General features: G+C 41.7%; 1 protein-coding gene across 1 annotated transcript in view; it reads left to right on the top strand.

Moving 5' to 3' along the window:
• The window catches only part of Atg4c (autophagy related 4C cysteine peptidase), a 61,749-nt gene that overhangs the window by 28,657 nt on the left and 11,221 nt on the right, over positions 1 to 21,871 (top strand). The window contains exons 6-10 of the mRNA XM_028778782.1: positions 774 to 844; positions 2,143 to 2,279; positions 7,134 to 7,212; positions 7,862 to 7,938; positions 13,222 to 13,341. Coding sequence (XP_028634615.1) covers positions 774 to 844; positions 2,143 to 2,279; positions 7,134 to 7,212; positions 7,862 to 7,938; positions 13,222 to 13,341 — 484 coding nt within the window. The remainder of the gene's footprint in view (positions 1 to 773; positions 845 to 2,142; positions 2,280 to 7,133; positions 7,213 to 7,861; positions 7,939 to 13,221; positions 13,342 to 21,871) is intronic.

Below are 21,871 nucleotides of genomic sequence, written 5' to 3'. Positions count from 1 at the left end.
TAAAGATACAGACAAGCTAATATACAGGAGCACACACAGTAAAGATATAGACAAGCTAAATATTTTAGTTGCCACATCTGCATAAGTCCTTTTTCAGATGCTGGGTTTTGTCACAGCTCATGCCTCTAAGAACACTCTTGCTGAGAAGTGCCTTCTAGCCTTCTAGTTTGCAGCTTTGCTTACAGAATTCTAATGTGTTAAATAAGGAAAGTCATATGCTTAGGTCAAATAGTTGTGTCTTGTTCCTCCCCTGCCCCTTGCGTGGTGCTAGGGATCAAACCCAGGGCCTCCAGATGCTGAGCTCTGCCCTAGCCCTTCACACTGAGTTTTGTAAGTGTGAATAAGCTGTTGTTCAAAGGGGGAGGGGAAAGTTGCCAAGTGTAGTTGGGGACAAGCACGTCATACATCCTTTGTAGTGGATGTCTTACTGTGAAGCAAACCTTGAAGCTATGGGACTCACTGCTTAGAAAGCATTCTGTGTAGCCAGGGAGCTGATGAAGAAAGGAAGTCCTTTGAGGGCTGGGAGATAAATTTATACCCAGGGATTCTAAGGTATGTTTTGTAGCTTCATTTAGAGCCTTTGGGTAATTGAGTTGAGCTTTGGAAAGTGTAGCTGATATCTGACACTCTTCAGGTGATAGATTTGACAGCAGGCATACAGGGTACATAGGAAAGGCAGGGCAGCTGTGGCTTGCGTTCGTTTTAAAACTAAATCCTTAGGTGACGACAGGAAGTTTTAGGTAGGATTTTAAGGATGTTTATTATTTTCCTAGAAAAGCAGTTGAAGAAGCAAGACATCCGGATTTGCAAGGGTTAACGATTTACGTTGCTCAGGACTGTACAGGTATGGAGTGTGCTACCCTCTAGCAGTGTGTTGTATCCGCTCAAACTCTTCAAGTATACATAGCTCAGCTCTTCCTGGTTATGTTGCAAATGGTTATGAAGGTGTCAGCCATAGCTAGTTCATTATTGTTCCTACATAACACCCCTCTCATGTCGTAGGAATTAGCATTTTTTGAATAAATGTCTTAATTGCTAACTTAAGTATGTTTGCCAGAAAAAATTTGAGCACTTAAAATGATTATTTTGCTATTATTCCCCTCCCCACCCCACAGACAGGCCATCACTATGTAGGCTGGTCAGGTCTTGACTTTATAATTCTAGTTCAGCTTACCCCATCACCTCTGCAAGGCAGGGCTGAGGATGTATCAACACACTTGGTCTAATCTTTCTACCCCATCACCCCTGCAAGGCAGGGCTGAAGGTGTATCAGCACACCTGGTCTAACCTTCCTTTTTGTTTAGTCAGTTTAAGGCAGTTAAGATGACACTTGTTTATAATCCTGGCCCAGGGAGGCTGGGGCAGGAAGGTCAGACATCTGAGAATACATAATTTCCCTTGGAAGCATGTTTCCTACTAGTGTACCAATAAATCATCTCATGGTTGTTTGGGGTCTTCTGTTGATACCCAGTATCTACAGTCATCTTGAAACCAGAGATCAGAAATAGAGCCTCTGTTAACTTCCTGAAATAAAATAAGCCACCCCATGCTGTAAATTATTTTTTTTGCAGTAAAGCTATTAAGAGGACAAAATTAATGCTTTAGAAGAGTAAGAAATATGTCTGTCAGGTTTAATATGAATATATCTACAAACCTGGCAACAACGAGGGCTCAGACTGTGGAAAGCCTGGTCTGTGTTTGGCATTTTGTACTTCTTAAAACATGTATTTATTGTGTGTGGGAGTCACGGGCATGCCCAAGGCAGAGGACCGCTTGCAGGAATCTGTTGTCGCCTCCCATCATTCTGGCGGTGGACCTTAGCTCGTCAGGCTCAGGGCCAGTGCCTTCCTGCTTAGTCAGCGTTTATCATGTAACCAGGTTAAACACTCTCTGACCTACCTTACGCTTTTACTCGTTGTCATCAGTTTGCTGGCCAGAACATATGCTCAGGGAGACCAAGTCTTGTGTTTTACTACTGTTGAGTTTCCAGGGGCCACGGGTATGGAAGTTTGAACTTGTTGATACTTGGATAGTGATAGTGGCGACAGATAACCAGCCAGCGGAGGGGTGGAGTTAGAGTGGGATGGTTATACAGCCGCTTTTATAACATTTAATAATATACATTCATCATGTTTCTCCCAGTTTACAATTCTGATGTGATCGATAAGCAGACTGATTCCATGACGGCTGGAGACACACGAGACAAGGCTGTTATCATTTTAGTTCCTGTTAGACTCGGTGGAGAAAGGACCAATACCGACTATCTGGAGTTCGTGAAGGTAAGAGGTGCTCAGTTCTCTTTGTTTTTATGTTCAAGGCAGTAGTACCTAATATAAAAAATAGAGAAGACAGAGGAGCATTCTTACTTGATGATTAAGGTCTTCCACTCCTCAGCTGTGTCTCTGTACTGCCCACCACGCCTCACAGCTGGCTTCCCTTTGCACTGCGCCAGCAGCTGGGATACAGAAGGACCCTGACCTTGCTTTCTACTTTCCCACCAGTTACTCTTTATGGTCAAAGTAAATATAGTCCCCTCCGTGTTGGTGTGTCTTAGTCCTAGCACTGCTTTTACAGTGTCTCAAAGGAAAGCAGAACCGGGGCCAGGGAGACAGAGAGCTTAGCTAGTCGAGTCCCATGAGGATCCGAGTTTGAATCCCACATGCCCACAGAAAGATGGTCATGGTGGCGTGTTCCTGAAATCCCAGTGCTAGGGATGTGGACTTGGACCTGATGGCCAGGCAGCCTAGCCAGTCAGAGAATAAGGACTAGTGAGAGACCCTGTTTCTAGAAACTGAGGAAGGCACTTTGGCTTCCACAGGTATGCACTGACTCTTGCACACACTCATACAGCCCTGGATGGGGGAGGGGAAGGGAAGTCCACAGGAAGAAACAGAAACAGAAAGACTGTTCAATGCAAAATGGTCAGATGACTAGTTTTCTAGTTGACGTAAGTAGTAAGAGAGTCTGCCTAGATTGTAGGGAATTTGTGTAAGTTTTCAAAGACTGTAATTTGCAAAGTCCTCACAGGTAATTCATTCTGTCAAGCTGGATGTGTGTCAGGCTTGTTTGTCATAAGGACAAAATAGTGGAGCCAAACAAAAGACTGTCCTCAACAAAACTGTTTTTTGAAAGTTATGATATGGACAGATTCTATTGTAAAAGCTGATTGTGTGGCAGCATATTTAATAGCCAAAAATCAAAACCATTTACTGGTGGTCTTTTCAGTGTTGTAAGTAGAGTATGGCAGGCGTAATGATACATACATGCTCTGAGAAAAGGGACATGTCTGAAGTCAGTTTGTTTCACCTCGATATAGCCACACAAGCCGAAGAAATTGGAAAATCTGTTGAAAGGGGTTGTAGAGCAGAGCCTCTAATTTAAAGTTTCCTACTTGGACTCTAGGTAACAGCTGGACCACAGATACAGCTCAGCTGGCCGCTTTTAGTACAGGTATTGATGGTGAGTCTGAAGACATGGCTTCCATAGTGCCGTTAAAAGGCACAACTGAGTCAGGGGGTCTCTATACAGTAGTAAGAAACAAAGCCATTTGTCACTGTGTTTGCAGTAGTTACCAGTGCTGCCTGGTCATGGTAAGGCGAAGAGAAAGGACTTGTACAGTTCACAGAAGATGATGTCACTACTGCCCAGAACTTGTATTGAGTGAAGTATTGCATAATACAACAAGAAAATATGTGTGCACAGCATTAAGATTGAAAAATGTCATGAAAATCTTCATTAGGACTGAATTTTATAAGGACCAAGGAATTAATCCTTACCAATTCCAGGAATTCCTTAAGAATGTTGCTGCCGACTGCGACTGCATCAGTAATTTTTTTTTTTTAAATTAAGAGGCTAAGTCAAGGCCAGATGTTGAGAAGATTTTACCATTTGCAAACGTTATCAAGTCCTTTCTGCTATCAAAACCAAAATTTTCAGAACCTGACAATGAAAACTGGCTTACAGCATTTAATCACTCCTTTTAATGGTTGGATATATGTCTCCAAGGTTATAGCCTATTGCTCAATAACCACATTGTACTAGTAAACCTGCATATGTAATATTGGCAGATGTCGAGATATTCCCCCAAATTTTAATAATAATAAGCTCTAAGCTAGGTTTGGTGGCACACACCTGTAATACCAGGGTCTGGGAAAGTGGAGGGAGGGAGGTTACTTCAGGGTCATTCTCAGCTGTGTAGTAAGCTGTGGCTGTCCTGGAAAGCATGAGACATTGTTTCAAACAAACAACCTCCCCAATCCTTTGAGTATTCTAAATTTTTTTGTATTATCTAACACACACACACACACACACACACACACACACACACATGTGCATGCATATATATATAAAATACATTTTTAAGTGACCATACGTTATTTTAAAGAAAGCAAGTTAAATTAGAAACCACTTTCTCTGGCTCTGTTTATTTGTTAAAGGAAGAAGAATATTGTCCATCCCCAGATGTGTTAGTTACCTACCTCAGTGCTATGACAAAATGTCTGACAGCTCATCCTGGCAGGGATGTGAAGTGGCTGGGGTGTGAGGTGGCAGGGTGTGAGGTAGTGGGAGTGTGGTGTGAGGTGGCTGGAGTGTGAGGTGGCGGTATGTGAGGTGGTGGGAGTGTGGTATGAGGTGGCTGGGGTGTGAGGTGGCTAGAGTGTGAGGTGTCGGGGTGTGAGGTGGCCGGGGTGTGAGGTGACTGGTCAGGAAACAGTCAAGGGGAGAGAGATGGATGCTGGGACTCTACTTGCAGTCTCCTCTTTATTCAGGCCAGAACCCCAACCCACAGGACGGTGCCGCCAGAACGGTGAACCAGAGAGGTTCAGCCTCTCTGGAGACATCCTCACAGATATGCCCAGAGCTGTGTCTCCTACGTGATTCAAGTTCTGTCGAGTTGACAGTTGTCTTAAGATTTTTGTTGCTGTGATAAAACACCAACAAAAAGCAGCTTGGGGAGGAAAGGGTTGATTTGTTTCATATATCCTGGGTCACAGTCCAGTGAGGGAGGCAAAGTCATGCAGAGGCCATGGGACAGTGCTGCCTCCTGGCTTGCTCAGCCTGCTTTCTTATACCACACAGGACCACTGGCCCAGGGTGGCATCATCCACAGAGGGCTGGAAGCTCCACGTCAATCACTAGTGAGGAAAATGCACTACAGACTTGCCTACAGGCAATCCGATGGAGGCATTCTCTTAACTGAGTTCCTTCTTCCCCAAAACTTTCTAGCTTGTGCCAAGTTGATAAAACAAAACAAAAATCAAACAAACAAAACCCAACCAAGACAGTAATCGGGATTAACCATCCCAAAAGGTGTTCCTCAGTCTGCAATCTCAGTGGTCTGGTAAACCCATTTCAAGTTATTAGTGGTTCAAAATACACTCTTTAAAAAAATCAGAGATGGGAGCAGCCCCTTTGTTTTCTGCAGGATTGACCCTCACTGCTCACTGACCGGTGTCCACAGTCTACCTGGGTTCACAGTTGAGCAGAAGCTCTGGTTCTTCTCTAAGTGATAATAGTTCATCTCACCTTTCCCAGACTCACCTGGATGGTATTTGTGGAAGTTAATCCTGTGAGGATGCATGCCTCCAGCACTCCCCTGGCCTCTTGGCTGTTTCTTGTGCTTTCTAATGAGGCAGCGTAGCTCAGTGGCCCCTGAGTTTCCAGGTCTCCCTTAGTGAGGATAGCATGACAATGTCCCCAAGCCTAAGCCACTAACCTGTCAAGGCTTATAGCTTTAGCAACTGTTACACACTTCCCCTAGGAAGATGTGCGGAAATGCCTACTCACTCCAGATAGGACACCAGCAGACCAAAGAAATTACTCCAGTTAAGTGCAGTTTGGTGAACCCATGAGATCACCCGGGTTCCTCACAGGAACGTGGATGAGTTGGGTGACTGTCATTGCAAATCCTTACCCTAGCATGCACAGTGACTTACAATAGCTGTGCTGCCAGAGTCTATCTCCTGTCAGCCTTTCACCGCCTGTGCGCTCTAACAGCAGGGATACAGGCCAGGAGGAGGAGGACCAGAAGGAACGAGCAGCTGGAATCCCAGGGAAGAGTCTGATGACCTTCCCTGCCCTCTGCTAGGGAATGTCACGAGGCAGTCCATGAGGGTCGTATTCAAGCGATGACAGCTAGTCTGATTTAAAGATGGCAAGGCTGTGTCACAGCAGAGGATGGAATCTTACAGCTGCAGAGTGTCTGTTGTCTACCCTCGTGATTGCTTGCCCGGTGGGAAGGGACACGTCACTCATTGCCACTGCCGAGCCTCAAAAGACAACACCACTATTATTAGCTTAGGAAAGATCAAAATACAAGATTCAAAGGTTTTGGGTTTTTCTTTTTGAGACAAGTTTTGTTTGTGGCCCAGGCTACCTTCTGCCTCAGCCTCTTGAGTACTAGGATGGTGTATACAGACCACTGCATTCATATCCAAGTATGTTCAGTGATGAGTGTGTAACAGCTTTTGCATTGTAATGAACGGGCCTGAGCTGGATAGTGTTAAGGTGTGTGTGGGGGGGTAGGGGCCATCTGAGCCTTTATTTCATTCTCTAGGTCAGTGGATCTCAACCTTCCTAATGCGGCCCTTTAATACAGTTCCTCATGTTGTGGTGACCCCCAACTGTAAAATTATTTTCATTGCTACTTCATAACATTCATTTTTCTACTATTATGAATATAATAGTAAATATAACAATGTAAATATCTGACATGCAGGATGGTCGTAGACAACCCTGGGAAGGGGTCATTTGACCCCCAAAGGGGTTCCGATCCGCGGGTTGAGAACCGCTGCTCTAGATCATAGAGAATACTCTCACGAGGAGAACAAGAGTTTTGCTAGGACTTCTTGTGTGCTTTGTGACGTTATTCATTTTTTTCTGTGGCCCATCATGTGGTCCATGTTGTTGAGTAACATCCTAATAAAACTATTTGATGTGAATTAGTACTGAGTGGCTAAAAGAGAAAGGGAGGCAGTTTGGAAGACAAGGATTCCAGGACGCCGAGCAAATGTAAAAAAGTAGTAACTGTTGGCGAGAAGTTGGGGTGCTTGTAAAACCGGCAGGGCAGACTCGGCTGTTTCAGGTCCTTTCCACCTGCCTCCTGATCTAAATCTATTGATTTCCTTTGACAGGGTGTTTTAAGCCTTGAATACTGTGTGGGGATCATTGGCGGCAAGCCTAAGCAGTCGTATTACTTTGCTGGATTTCAAGGTCAGTGACTAAGGATGATTTGTTAGAACTGTTTTCTTTTAAAAGTGGAAAGTTATTATGAGATTGTTTGGAAACAAGGTGGTTAACAGAGACCCATGAGTCCCTCCTTCCGTCAGCCACTCGCGCAGGTCCTTTGGTCCACAGCGTAATTGGGTTCCTTAAAATGCATGCTTCATTTCTGTTACTGCACAAATAAAGCACAGTTTTTCAGTTTCCCTGAATTCCAGCGGACCCCACTACATTCCGGCAGCTGCTATTTTACATATTTACTTTTCCCCGTTTTTTTTTTTTTTAGCGGTGTTAGTTGATAATGAAATGACAAGCAATATGTTCTTGCTGTCAGAACAGAGAAGCCAATGCATTTTTCATATGCAAACTGTAGAGTATAATTGTGTGTTTGTGAAAGTAATTTCATCACCAAAAATTAAATGACAGTCTCATCGCTTTATAAAATTCTGCTTATACAAGCATATTTGATTATGCAAAGTTAATCTGTGCTGCGCAGACCCGTGTTTCTGTTGGTGAGTCTCAGGCTGGCAGGCTGTTACACCTAGCCCTGTTTTCAGCTGCTCTACATAGAAATTGGATTGTAAGCGGTGTCATAATAAGGTGTTTTGTGAATTACTTGTCTTCTGTTTTGTCCTTGCAGATGACAGTTTGATTTACATGGATCCTCATTACTGCCAGTCTTTTGTAGATGTCAGCATAAAGGATTTCCCTCTCGAGGTACTGTACACAGAGAGCTGCCATTGTTCTCTTACTGTAGGAAGCAGACTGCTGTGGAGAGGTGTGCTAGGCAGCCATGCTTTTCCAGTATTACAATCACAAGTTAGTATTTTGTTAGTCTGTAAAACCCATAGCCAGCAGTGGTCTCAGGCTGCGAGTTTGGCTGCTGAAGTTTCATTTGTGATTTGCTGTCTTCTTCATACGCGTCCATCTCTAACTCCTTAAGATACCTTGACCGTACTGAAATAAATGATCAAGGCTCTGAGTACTTTTGTAGCCAGCTATCTTAAGCAGTACCTAGAGAAGACTTTATAGGGTTAGGTCTGTCCTGAAAGGAGAGGAGACAAAAGGACAGTTTCCCAAAGAAAAGCTGACAGCTTGGTGTGGAGCGGCAGGATGGGGATCTTAGAGACCTCCTCTGCTTATGTCTTCATCTTCAGGGGTTTATTTGGATTTCTAGCTGTCCTTGAAACTCATTTCATAGACTCTTCTCTCCCTGTAGTTGGTCATTTTGTCATCCAATATTTTAGTCAGAGAAGTTTGAGTTCCAGAGTAAGACCAGGATGATTTTGATCAGGAATGGCAAAGGCAGTAGTTTAAAGGTCAGGGCTGGCATGGAATGTGTTAAACATTCTGTTTCAGAAATGTCTTTTGAGCCAATATCAACACTTAGTAGTATTCAAGGGGGTCTATATGAAAACAAACTGCAAGATTAAGTTTGTTTTGGGAAGGTGTATTATATAACAGCCTAACCTCTTGGGTAAGTTATGTGTTCCTCAGTTCATAGAATGTTGCATGTGAGCCTTAATCAACCTTAGGAGGTCTGCTGGGCAGCCATGCCTAAGCTGACTAAGGCCTCACCCTTGCTGGGCAAGAGCACTGCCACTCACCTAGGTCTCCCCTCAAATCTCACTTTCTGCTTTAGTTGTATCAAAGATTTTAAACTACCTTACATTCCCAGGGATCGTTGCTTTGCCATCTTGTGTACACGCTACTGAAAGTTTGGACAGACAGTGAATAACATTCATAATCTAAAACCGCTTTTATACTTTAATTGTTAAAAATCATTTTTGTAGATTTTTTTTTTTACTGGATGAAGAAATTTAAATCGCAAACATTTTTTATTTAACTCCATGTAAATAATTACTTGTAATCCTGATGTTTTAAATGAGTGATCTAAGTTTAACAGGGTTGTGAAATTTTAAATACAAGGTTTAGCTAGAGAAAACGTTTAAATATATCATTTGCTATTATTTTTTCATGTCACTTTCTTACAGTTTTAGAATTGAACTTTTAACATTTTGAAATTAAATTAGGCCAACTTCTTTCTTTCTGAACTTTCATTTATTACATTTTTTAGATGAAAGTCTGTAGACCTCTCTTGACCTCTTTCTTGTATCTTCAAATGCTTTTGTTATATCTTTATTTAATTTTCATCTTTGTGATAATTATCTCATAAATATGTTAGGATATATTATTGATTTTGCATATGTAATTGAGAATTAGAATCTTCCTTGTCTTTAGTTATCATCATTTGAGGTTTTTTTGTTTGTTTGTTTTTTGAGACAAGGTCTCTCTCTATAGCCCTGGCTGGCCTAGAACTTGCTATGTAGATCAGGTTGAGCTTAGACTCATGGAGATTCACTTGCCTCTGCCCCAATCAATTTGAGATTAAAGGTGTGCATTATGCCCAGATTAGGGAAGCTGTTAATATATAAAGCACACACATGATTTTCCAAGGAGACAGTATGGGGTTCAGAGGAGCAGTTTAACAACCTTAGAGAAAATGTCGTGAAAAGACAGTGAAAAACGAGAAGAGACTGAGAGGTACCTGGGGCCTTAGCAGCGAGTGCAGATTGAGTTGCAGGTTTTCATTGTCAGTGACCAGAATAAGACAGAATCTTAGTTGTTGGAGTGGGAGGGGCATGATACACGTGTACATTCATGTGTAGGCATGTATTTCTACATATACCTATATGTCTATCTTACAAATATAATTTTATGTGCACATATGCTTTTGTGTACTCACAGGAAATGTATATACAATGTTTCTGCTGCTCAGCTTCAGCTCAGAGTTACCTGAGGGAGTCTCAACCTGGGGGGATTACTTCAACCAGCTTGGCTTGCCAGCATGTCTGTGGGACATTTTCCTTATTGCTAACTGACATAGGAAAGCCAACATGGGTGGTGTCATCCTTAGGCAGGAGGCCTTGGACTGTCTAGAAAAGTTGGCTGAGCAGAAGCTAGGCAGTGAGGCAGTGAGCAGCATCCTCCATGGTTTCTGCCGTAAGCTCCTGCCTTGAGTTCTGCCTCATTTACGGACTGTGACCTAAAAGCTGAAGTCAGCTTTCCAAGTTGCATTTGGCCCTGCTGTTATCATAAAACAGAACCCAGACTAGGGCAATGTTACACATATATTATTAGTGAAGTAAGGTTTCCTAAACCAGACCCTGTGAGTTCTTATTTCATATATATCCAGAATTATAGACTATGTTCTTTAAGATGACATTTTAATTTTTTAATATTATGTTTTGAGATGGGGTCTCACTGTGTCACCCTGGCTGGCCTAGAACTCACTTTGTAGACCAAGCTGGCCTTGAACTCACAGAGACCCACTGTCTTCCAAGTGCTTAGATTACTGGCATGTGCCAACACTGCTAGCAAATACTAAATTCTTAAGGGTAAGAGAAGCTCTATTAATGGGCATGTGTATCTGTTCCAGTTCCTAGGTCTCCAATTCCAACTTCCAGACCCTAGAAGGATCATACAGTAGTGACTGTTTCAATCACCACCAATAGATTAAGAAAAATAGTGGCATTAGGGAAGACAGACAAGTGAAGACGGTGAATTTGTCAGGCAAAGATACACTCCTTATGAATCACACATATAAGTTACAGTTAGCAGGCATGTTCTCTAACTAACATGTGAACTACTGCAGTTAGTAGACATGTTCTCTTACTACTTAGGAAGCTTCATCCCAATCTCCAGAATTGCGTAGGCGTACCTAAATACAATTATTCTGGTGTCATTTATATGTTTAGGTAATAAAATCCATTATATCAATAATAATTATTCTTAGAGCATATATAAAGAGTATGAACCCACAGTATCTCTTTTAGGAAATGAATTCCTTAATTAAACATGTAATCATGTCTGGAATTTAATAGGTTCCTAATAATTATTTGTTCAGGCAATGAATAAATGATGCATTAAAATGAAATAAATACGAGTTGATTCTTCTTTTTCCAGAAATATATTTCACTGTTACAGAGGGAAGTATACATAGTTATTACTCCCTAACTGTGTATGCAGGTAGAGGCTGCTATTACCAGACAGCAGAATTTTAAAATTAAATTATACATGCATAGCTTAAAGAGTTGTCATAAAATGAACATAGCCTAGAAGCACCACTTCAAAATACATTTTAAAGGTGGACTTATTTCACAATAAATAGAAATGATTCAGAATTTAGATTACTATTGTTTTGACTTCAGAATCTTAGGTAAACACAAAACAACATGACTTAAACAGAGATGGATCTAAGGTGCCTTTCTGAGTCCTACACCTCGGGCAGGGACAGCCACAAGCAGCCTCGCTTTTGAATGAAATCACAGACTTTAACTGGCTCGTGGGTAATTAACAAGTTCTTTGTAGACATCAAGTCAACCACAAGTTACAGGTTAGTGTTTGTGGTTCTTATCTCTGGAGATTGTGGTGGAACAGCACATGGTGTTCTAGTGCTTTGTGGAGCTCTAGTCCGTGCTTTGTGGAGAGAAGGACACAGTCACAGGTGAGGTAAGCCTGTGGCACTGGATCTTGTTACAGACCTTGTGACTCTCTTCCTTATCAGCCAGTAAAAAGTGAAAAATTAGTTCTTGTAAGCTGTTTTCTACAACTTGGGCTATTTTAGGCATGCTTTATGTAAAAGACTTTCTCATAAATATGACTTAGAATTGTGCCATCTACCCCAACACTCTGTATTGCAACTTATAGGTTTTTTTTTTTTTTTAGCTTTTCTATGTTTCAGGTCTGTTTCTTAATCTCTTTAAAATAAAATAGTTGAAACCATATTAGAGAAAGTCCAGTGAAACAGTGCTTGTATTTGGTAGTGCCAGAGAGATCCACCTTAGCTAGCTCAGACCCCACAAATTAAAGGAGGTAATCGCTAAGCACTTTGTACAGGTCAGGGTTGGGCACGTGTTTTCTGGCATGCTGTTGTCTGTAACACAGAGTTAGCCTGCTCAGAAGGTATGTCCTTTGCAGAGCCCCCATGGGTTAGTTTCACCTGCCTCTTCTTATGCTCTTTATGGGAATGAATATTAGAAAAGAAAATTGGAAGAAAATTCAACTCTGGGTCAATAATTTTATTCTCAGGTGGCAGAGGTTGGTGGGTTCCTGTGAGTTGGAGGCCAGCTTGTTGTACATTGCCAAGTCTGTGCTAGCCAGGGCTACACAGTGACAGCCTGTATCAAAAAATAAATGAACAAAACAACAGGGAGAACAAAATCAAACAAACAAAAACTGTGAATCTGACTTTGTCAGTGTAGGATATTTACACAAGCCTGTGGTTTGGGGTGCAAGATTATAAGAATAATCTTATTAAAAGAGTTTTAAGCACTAGGAAGAACCTTCATCTATCCACGTGCACACACAAGATTAAAAGGAACCTTCATCCATGTGCACATTCAAGGTGTTCGTTCCATTTTAATTCCAAACAACTATGCTACGACATGAATTTGAAAAAAAGACTTATTTTTTACTTGAGGTGTATGAGTATGTGCATTTCATGTGTGCAGTGCCCATGAAAGCCAGAACGGGGCAGTGGATCCCTTGGCACTGGAGTTACAGGCAGTTGGGAACCACTTTGTGGGTGCTGGGTCCTCTGCAACAATAGCCAGTACTCTTTACTACCAAGCCATCTCTCCAGCCCCCCAACATAACAGTTTTAATTCAGCCATCTGTTTATAGATATTTGGTCCATTTCTTGCTTTTGGCTATATGAATAAAACTGCTATGAATTTATAAACAATGAAGAATCTCTATAAGACAGACTCAGTTCTGCCTTATAGAGATGGCTGGCTAACAGATTAGACTATACATGCTGACTCTGGTGATCTGCGTTTCTTCCTTTCTTCAAGTATTAGAAATGTATCCCATATTTGATGAACTAGCTTTGTTTTGCTGAACAGCCAGTGCTCCTTAGAAAATGTGTGTATTATATTTTGAGGAAAAAGTCCATCAAGTAAGGGAAAATTAATTCTAAACTATTTTTAAAAATTACAGACATTCCACTGTCCATCTCCTAAAAAGATGTCATTTCGAAAAATGGATCCTAGTTGTACGATAGGATTTTACTGTCGTAATGTCCAGGACTTTGAACGAGCATCTGAAGAAATCACTAAGGTACCTTATTAAAAGCAATATGTAATAATGTTTGTAAATTACATAATTTCTACTCCATGGCAATAAATGTGTAAGCTGTTACATGTGCATACGTGTAACATTCCTCCTTGAATATTACTAACTTTGGGGAGCCAGTGTTTGAGACAGATGGAGCCAGTGACTAGTTAAGCATTGTCCACTAGGTGGCAGTATTGAAATAAAAATTCTGTCAAGTGTGGCCCTGGGCAAGCAATTAGGTTACATCCTATTTGAAGAGGATTTTAAAGGGCACTCCCTTAGGGGTAGAAAAAAAATTAATGAAGTATTTGATCAAGTCAAATTTCATTTCTTTTTAGTCCAAGTGGTTCTTTTATTTATTTTTTTTAAAAGAGAAGTGATATTTTTTGGTTTCTTAGAACTGCTTTATTAAACGAAGTGTGTTGTTACAGTAACCGTGTCTTGTCTGGTCTGGTCTACATAAGTGCTCCCTGAACTAATTACTCAGTCGCCACTTGCTACATTTAAGCTGGTGCATGTTTGTGGTACAGGGGTACTGCTGGACCACGTACAGAGCTTTAATGCCTCTTGTATTCAGTACGAGTAACTGGATGGGTGTCTTTATGGGGCAGGAGTTAATGTAGGCTGCTCTTTCATGGTACGTCAGAACAGACGAGAATCACTGTGAGGCACTCGGAGCTGGTACTCAGATGTATGTAAGAGGGATTTTAGCATCCAGTTGATTTTATTCATTCAGGAAGGTAGACATAGTAGGTTAATATTTTACTTCAACAATGTAAAAAATAGTATGAAAATGTTAAATACAATGTCTCAAATGGGAATTTTAGTTTACTTGACCTGCCCCCCCCCCCGCGTCTGTCCACCCACAGTCCTCACCTCCTCACTCTTCCTTCCAGGAGAGGGTGAGCCCCATGAGCCCCTCCTCTGTCCGCCCACAGTCCTCACCTCCTCACCCTCCCTGGGTGCTCATTGCTTCCCTCTCTGAAATCATGGTCGACAGTGTATATTCTGGTTTGATACTCCTTTGTCTTTGTAAAATACCATGTATGTCCTAAAATATATAAATCCAGGCAATGTAGTGATAGATGTTGATATTGATAAATATTTCCCACAGAAAGGTGAATTTCTCTGTTTTCTTTGGCTTACTCTCTATTTGGATCAGAATAAGTGTGTTTGAAACAGGAGCACGGTCTACTTCTGTGGCCGAGGCAGACCGAAGCATTAACTGAGGAGTTGCATATTGGCCTTCTGGTCAAAAATAGCCATTATGGCTTTCTTCACCAGAAAAGCAATTAGAATTATTGCTGACGTACCAGAGGAAAGGGAAAAGGAAACTAAGCCGAGATGTCTTCTGGAAGTAACGAGAATGTTCAAGAACCAGTAAACCGTTCTCTTAAGCTAACGGCCATTGAGTGGTATCAAAGCCTGGCTGCGTCAGTCACTGTTGCTCGGGCAGTTCTAAGTTAAGCACACACCCCCTAACACCAGAACTTGGCATTTTCAGTCGACCCATTTGTTTTCTGTATTTTTTTCTAGTAGGATTTACTTTTTGTTTTCTCATGTTGGAAACAAAGCTAGACAGTCCAGAGTGTCATGTTTAGTTGTAATGTTCTGTGGGTGAATAGTCTCCATATGCTGTGTGATTGAAAAATGTTAATAAAAATTATTAAGGTAATTATCAGATGGAGCTCAGTCTCTGGGTATGTACATAACTACTGTATGCAAAGCGTGAAATGACCGAGATGGAATTCCTGCTTCGAATAAGACATAAAGCTTCTAGACTCAAGTAACATTTATGCTAAAGGAGGGGATTACGACAAGCAGACATATATTACATTGAATATGATAAGCGTCCATATGAATCTAGGAATAAATTGATGAGGACAGAACTGAGTTGAACCCAGAGAGACAGCATATCCAAGTCAAAGTATTTTATTGTGACGGTGATATTTAAGCTGAGCCTGAAAGTGTACGCATAATTTCCATTGCTTAGTAAGAAAGGGATGTACTTAAAGCTGAGGGAATGATCAGAGAGAAGGCCAAGAGGAGCGACACTGTGGTGCACACCCAGGCAGGGGTCCACTTTGACGGCAGAAACCCAGTGTACATACTGGGCAGGGTCTCTATCCTCTGACCATCTGAGCAGAACCTTGAAGGGTGTGCTCTGGAGATTTCAGTTCTACCAAAGCAATCTTTTACACCAGACATAGAAAACTACTTGTACATTAATCCAGGGTGTGATACCTCATATTTTCATGTGGCACTAAAGGCAAACATTTTATATATATATATATGAAAATATTGTGAGTATAGTGAACATGGTTTCCCCTTTCATTTATTTGTACAAAATTGTTTAAGTTATAAATGATGAAAAGAAGCATGTTTGTTAATCATGTAGAGGTAACATACATGGCAAGCAGGGAAGGCCATGTAGGAGTGTCTGCGGCTTAGGAAACCCTGCGCTAGGAAGTAGCACAGCGTGAGTGACACTAGAAACGTACGTTGACATAATATTGTAGAGAAGCGTGAATGTCAGGCTGGAGCAGCACATTAATAATGTATTTTATGCCATTAAAATTTAAATTTCAGGCATATAGACATATGAAGAAAAATGCCTGTATTCTAGCACCAAGCTTATGAAAAATTACACATATACTATAATTGGTTATAAACCCAGTGTAAGTGGCTCTTTCCCCAGCTGCATTCCTTTTCTTACTCATTTCTAGTAACTCCCGTATTGGATCAGTCCACCACACCCATTTTGATACATTTATAAACGTCATATGCCACTTTGTATGTTACTTAGATTCTCAGTCTTTATTTTGTTGATGGTCATTTAGCTTGTTTCTAAGAACCTAAAATTGTTTATTTCAAGTTTTAGTTACAAATAATATTTTATAGCTTTTATTTTCTTTTTAAAGGTTATTTATTTATTTGTTTGTTTTTCAGGACAGGGTTTCTTTGTGTAGCCCTGGCAGTCCTGGAACTAGCTCTGTAGACTAGACTGGCCTTGACCTCACAGAGATCTGCCTGCCTCTGCCTCCTGAGTGCTGAGATTAAAGGCACGCACCACCACCTCCTGGCTAGAGTTTTTTATTTTTGTGCGTGTGGGTATTTTACCTGCAACTATTTAAATATATCACATGTACTGCAATGCCTATGAAGACCAGAAGAGGTCGTCAGATCCTCTGGGAGTGGAGTTACAGATGGAGTGCCCATGTGGGCGCTAGGGATTGAACCCAGGTTCTGTGCAAGTGCTTTAATCACTGAGCCGTCTGTTCAGCCTTACAAACAATGTTTTAAAGAATATTCTTGTTCCTATCTAATTCTTCACAAGTGCATTAAACATACTCTGTACATCGGAGTAGAAATGCCAGGCATAGGGATGTGTAGTTCTGTTTGCCTCCTGCTCTCAAATGCTGTCCAGAGTAATCCTGAAAGCAGTATGCAAGAATTCCCAATACCTCATGTGATGACGCTTGAGACTTCCTGACTGAAAATTTATAAACAGTCTACTAGATAGAGTTAGTATCAGTTTGTAGTTTAATCTGTGTTTCTCTGATTGATAGTGATGTTGACCACCTAGATGATGTTGAATGCCTTACACCTCCAGTTTTACAGAACTCTTCAAAGTCCATGATCCATTATAGCCACACCCATTAATCTAACTTCAGTTTTTCCTCTTCATGTCCCAACAGGAACTTAACACCCACTTCCCTTTCCACAGTCAGGTTTGCCGAGGATAAATTCTCAGTAGCTGCTGGCTTCTCAAGACTTGACGGAGTAGCTCTCTTTAGCCCTGTCTCTATTCTTTCTGTCATCCACTGTCCCTCCTTCTTTTCGTCCCTTACATTTTTTTTTATGTCCTTTATTTTCCTACATGGATTTTAACGTACTGAGAGCTAAGTGACTACCATGGTTCAAATCTGAGGTGTTCCTCACAGGCTCATGTGCATGTGCACCTGAGCCTCAGCTGGTGACAGTGTTGGCAGCAGATGTTACAGAGGCTTTAGGAGACAAGTCCTGGCTTTTGAGAAGGAGTCACCAGGGGCAGAGGCTGCAGGGGTTACAGTCTGGTTCTGTTTCTGGCCCCATGTTTTTTCCTGGCCCAACCTCCTCATACACCCCTGCCACCAGGAGCAGAGCTGTTCGTACGTCCACGCCTTCCTGCCACAATGAACTGAAACCATGAGCCCAAATCAGTCTTACAGTGTCTTAGTTAGGGTTTGCATTGCTGTGAAGAGACACCATGAGCAAGGCAACGCTTATAAGGACAACATTTAATTGGGGCTGGCTCACAGGTTCAGTCCATTATCATCAAGGCGGGAGCATGGCAGCATCCAGGCAGCATCCAGGCAGCATCCAGGCAGGCATGGTGCAGGAGGAGCTGGGAGTTCTACATCTTCATCTGAAGACTGCTAGCAGAAGACTGGCTGCCATGTGGTTAGGAGGAGGGTCTCTTTGCCCACTCTCACAGTGACACACCTACTCCAACAAGGCCACACCTCCTGATAGAGCCATCCCTGGGCCAAGCATATTCAAAGCACTACACAGTGCTTTGCCAGCTGTTTGTCACAACAGTGAATCATGTCATTATAGGAGAAAGAGGATCAGGTCTGAGTTAGATTGTGGAATAAGTTCCCACCTGCAGGGATAGAACTATTTCTTGTTTATATTTTCTTGCTCTTAGTTTTATATATTCCATGGCAATATAGTTGATTATGTACAATTATGATTATTAGGTCTTACTGTTCAATTGAATCTATTAATTGACTAAATTTTTTTCTATTGATTGATTAAATTTTTTTATTAGATTTATTTATTTTATCTTATGTGTGACTGCTTTGGCTGCATGATGTCTGTTTCCTCTGAACATGTTTGGTGCCTGAGAAGGTCAGAAGAGGGTATCAGATCCCCTGGAACTGAAGTTACCCATATGGAACTGAGAGCCTCCATATGAGTACTGGGAATCAAACCTGGGTCCTCTGGAAGAGCAACAAAATGCTGTAAACCACCAAGCCGTCTCTTTAGCCTCTGAATTGAGTTTTGCTGTTGTTTTTTGTTTTTGTTTATTTGTTTGTTTTAGTCAGACCCTGGTGTAGCTCCAGCTGGTCTTGTAGCCTTGCAAACTATGTAGCTGAGGTTAGCCTAGTATTTATTTTCTCTTAAAATTATTGTATTTATTATTTATGTGAGTTTATTATTGTGTGTGTATGTGTGTCCATGTGTAGGTCAGAAGACAACTTGTAGAGGTCAGCTTGTCCCTTCTCCCATATGGATTTCCACAACCTAACTCACTGTCAGACTTGACTGCAGGCCCCCTTACCCACTGAGCCATTTTGAAGGCCCACATTCCTGACTCACTTCCAAATCACAAGCGCTGGGATTATAGGAGGCCTGCACCACCTTGCCTGTCCCAACTGGATCATTTACAATTATATAGTTACAATTGCTTCCGCTGTCTCTGGTAGCATTTCCTGCCTTATGTTCTGTGTCTGTGCTTTGCTGTCCAGAATCTGAGTCTTGTAGGATTCCGAATTCCTTGTGTTATAGTGAGTGGTGCCTTCCTGAAGCCTCTGTCCTTTCTTTCTCACATTGCTCTGTCTGGGGTCATTTTGTTGCTCTTAATAGTTTCCATGGTTATTTCTTATAGTGCTTTTTGTTGATGAACAAATACTGTTTTTGTTTGTTTATGTCTTTATTTTGCATCCATTTAAAAGAGACAAATTTTAAAGAAGAGTTGAAAATATCAACTTTGCCCCGGAACCATGTGAGAGTAATTGCTAGCATGATGGATGCCCCATTATTCTTGAAGAATTCAGTGTGCACTTTTTACGAACAAGCTCCTCCTGCGTAAGCTCAATCCAGCTGTTCTAATCAAAGAAGTGATGCTGTTCCTCATGTGAGCATTGGGGCTTTAGAAGGTACCACATGGCATCTGTGTATCTTGAACCTGCTTTAATCTACAGGAGTTTGCCATCTTCCGTGACTCTCACTTTATCTTGTACTTTTAAAGATGACCAGATTTGCTTAAACAAACAAACAAACAAACAGACAAACATACAAACAAGACATGTTTGGTAATTCTATAGCTTGTTCCCTCATGGTGGGTTTACCTGGTGTTTCCTCATGATTTTCAGGTCCCCCTTTCAGGCCATACACCCTTCAGGTCAGGTGTATTCCAACAGGTGACACAGAATACTGTCTTCCTACTGAATTTTAGTGGCTAGCACATGATTTCAATTTGTCCCTTTGCTGGTATCTAACTTCCATCACTGAAGGTGATGTCTACTGCTTCAGTGCATTTAGTAGGCCAGAGACACACCACCCCTGCCCCGTGTGGAAGCCTATTTTGCCCAGCCCCTCCTACTGGCTTCGGAAGTGAATTGCCTTGGAGGTATTTTCATGGGACCTAGGTTTCCTTCTATGTTTCGGCCACTGGCCTCACTCTACCCTACCAGCTTCTCTCTCTTTACAGTGTACTCTTCTCGCTTGTTTCCAGAAGCTTTTCAATGGTGCTTTTCTCTATTTTATCCATCCTTATGGTTGCTGTTGGTGATGGAGTTATTTTGCCACACGCTGTTTTATCAGGCTCTTCTAACAAGAGTATTTATAAAGTGGCTTTTAGCTTTTTTTTTTCAAGCTCTAAGACTTGACTATAAAATAAAAAGATCCATTTTAAAAATCGTAAAATTATTTTTATTTTTTTATTTCACTAGGATTCTGTCACAGGTACTATGTATAGAAGGAGACCTGTTAGGTTTTATCTGCTACCCATCCAAAGAAATGTAGACACTAAAGTAAATTATAAAAGTGCTAAAGCAAAGCAGAGCAATTGAGAGGGAATTTGGTCGCCCTATAAATCAGCAACGCTGTCTTTACGGGCTCTGCCCTCCAACTGGGTCTTTCTCCACCTCACCCTGTGTGTGTACCACACAGGTATCTCCCGTCATCTCCCACCCAGCATGCGCATTGGTACCCACCGACCTTTCCATCACTCTGGCCCATCACGACACTTCCTTGAAATGTCTGCTCTAGTTTCTTAACAGTCACCTAGCTACACCCACAATCCGTTGCCAACACAGCCACAGTGATTTTATGTAACGAGTGATTAAGGGGCTGGAGAGACAGCTTGGTGGTTAAGAGCACTGGCTGCTCTTCTAGAAGAACTGGGTTTGAGCCCCAACACCCATGTGTTGTTTCACAACCCTTTGCAACTCCAGTTTCAAGGGATATGATGTCATCTTCTGGCTTCCATGGCCACTGTGAGCATGGAGTGCACAGACAGACAGGTGAAATACCCATTCCTATAAAATAATGAAATAAATTAAAAATGCAATTAAGATTGTGATAGTAACTTCTCATTCATACCTTCATAGTTTCTTTCCAACCTATTCAGAGTCAACACTCAAACCTGTACTAACTCATAAGACTTCGTGGGGCTCAAGAGGGATCACTGCTTCCTCCCCCACCAGCTGCAGACCTTACCTTCTGCCCTATCTCCCAACTCTCTTGACCAACCACAGTTGACCAACCCGCCCACTGTTCCTGCTTTGGCTGTGTGTAGAATTCCCTCCCATCAGGTGCAGATGTGCTCTTGTTCCTTCCTGTGCCTCTTCAGGTCTTTATTCACACTCTCTGCTGAGACTTGTAGCTGTCTGTGTGCGATCGCCTCCTCCCTGGTTTGTCTCTTTACAGCCTGTCATTCATTTTACTCGGGCGTAATGAGTCTGTGTGCATTCTGCCGCTTCAGGCGCGCACATGGCTTTTCCACAGCAATGTTACCTTGGCAAAGTTATGGACAGTTTATAGTTGAATTACCAGTGCTAAGGATTGCTGCCACACTCTAGGGGTTAGTAAATAATTTGTTGAATGAAAGACTGAATTAAAGAGGCTTTGTTCAACGTTTTTCTTATAAGTCATCAAAGAGCTCAATGATTGAGCTAAATAGTCATTAGTATATGTTCACCTATTCCAGTGTTATTTTCCTCAAATCGCTGTGGCCTTATCTTAAAATTTACAATAGTCTATTGATTTAGAACTATTAGCATGTATAGCTCAAAATACACTTTTCTTTTTCTTTTCTTTCTTTTTTTTCAAGACAGGGTTTCTCTGTGTAGCCCGGGCTGTCCTGGAACTCACTCTGTAGACCAGGCTAGCCTCGAACTCTCGAACTTGGAAATCCGCCTGCCTCTGCCTCCCAAGTGCTGGGATTAAAGGCGTGGGCCACCACTGCCCGGCAAAGATTTACTTATTTATTTTATGCATGTGAGTATATCACCGTTGCTCTCTTCAGACATACCAGAAGAGGGCACCAGACCTTGTTACAGATGTTTGTGAGCCACCATGTGGTTGCTGGGAATTGAACTCAGGACCTCTGGAAGAGCAGTATGGTGCTCTTAACCACTGAACCATCTCTCCAGCCCCAAAATACACTTTTCAAAAAGCTAATTTCTATATGTAGTTATGTATATGTATAAGTATAAGTATAAGTATAAGTATAAGTATAAGTATAAGTATAAGTATAAGTATA

The sequence above is a fragment of the Grammomys surdaster genome, unplaced genomic scaffold (assembly GCF_004785775.1).
Source record: "Grammomys surdaster isolate TR1022 unplaced genomic scaffold, NIH_TR_1.0 341, whole genome shotgun sequence".
Classification (NCBI taxonomy): Eukaryota; Metazoa; Chordata; class Mammalia; order Rodentia; family Muridae; genus Grammomys; species Grammomys surdaster.
The sequence above is the reverse complement of the archived record's forward strand: the minus strand, read 5'-3'. Positions and strand labels throughout refer to the sequence as shown.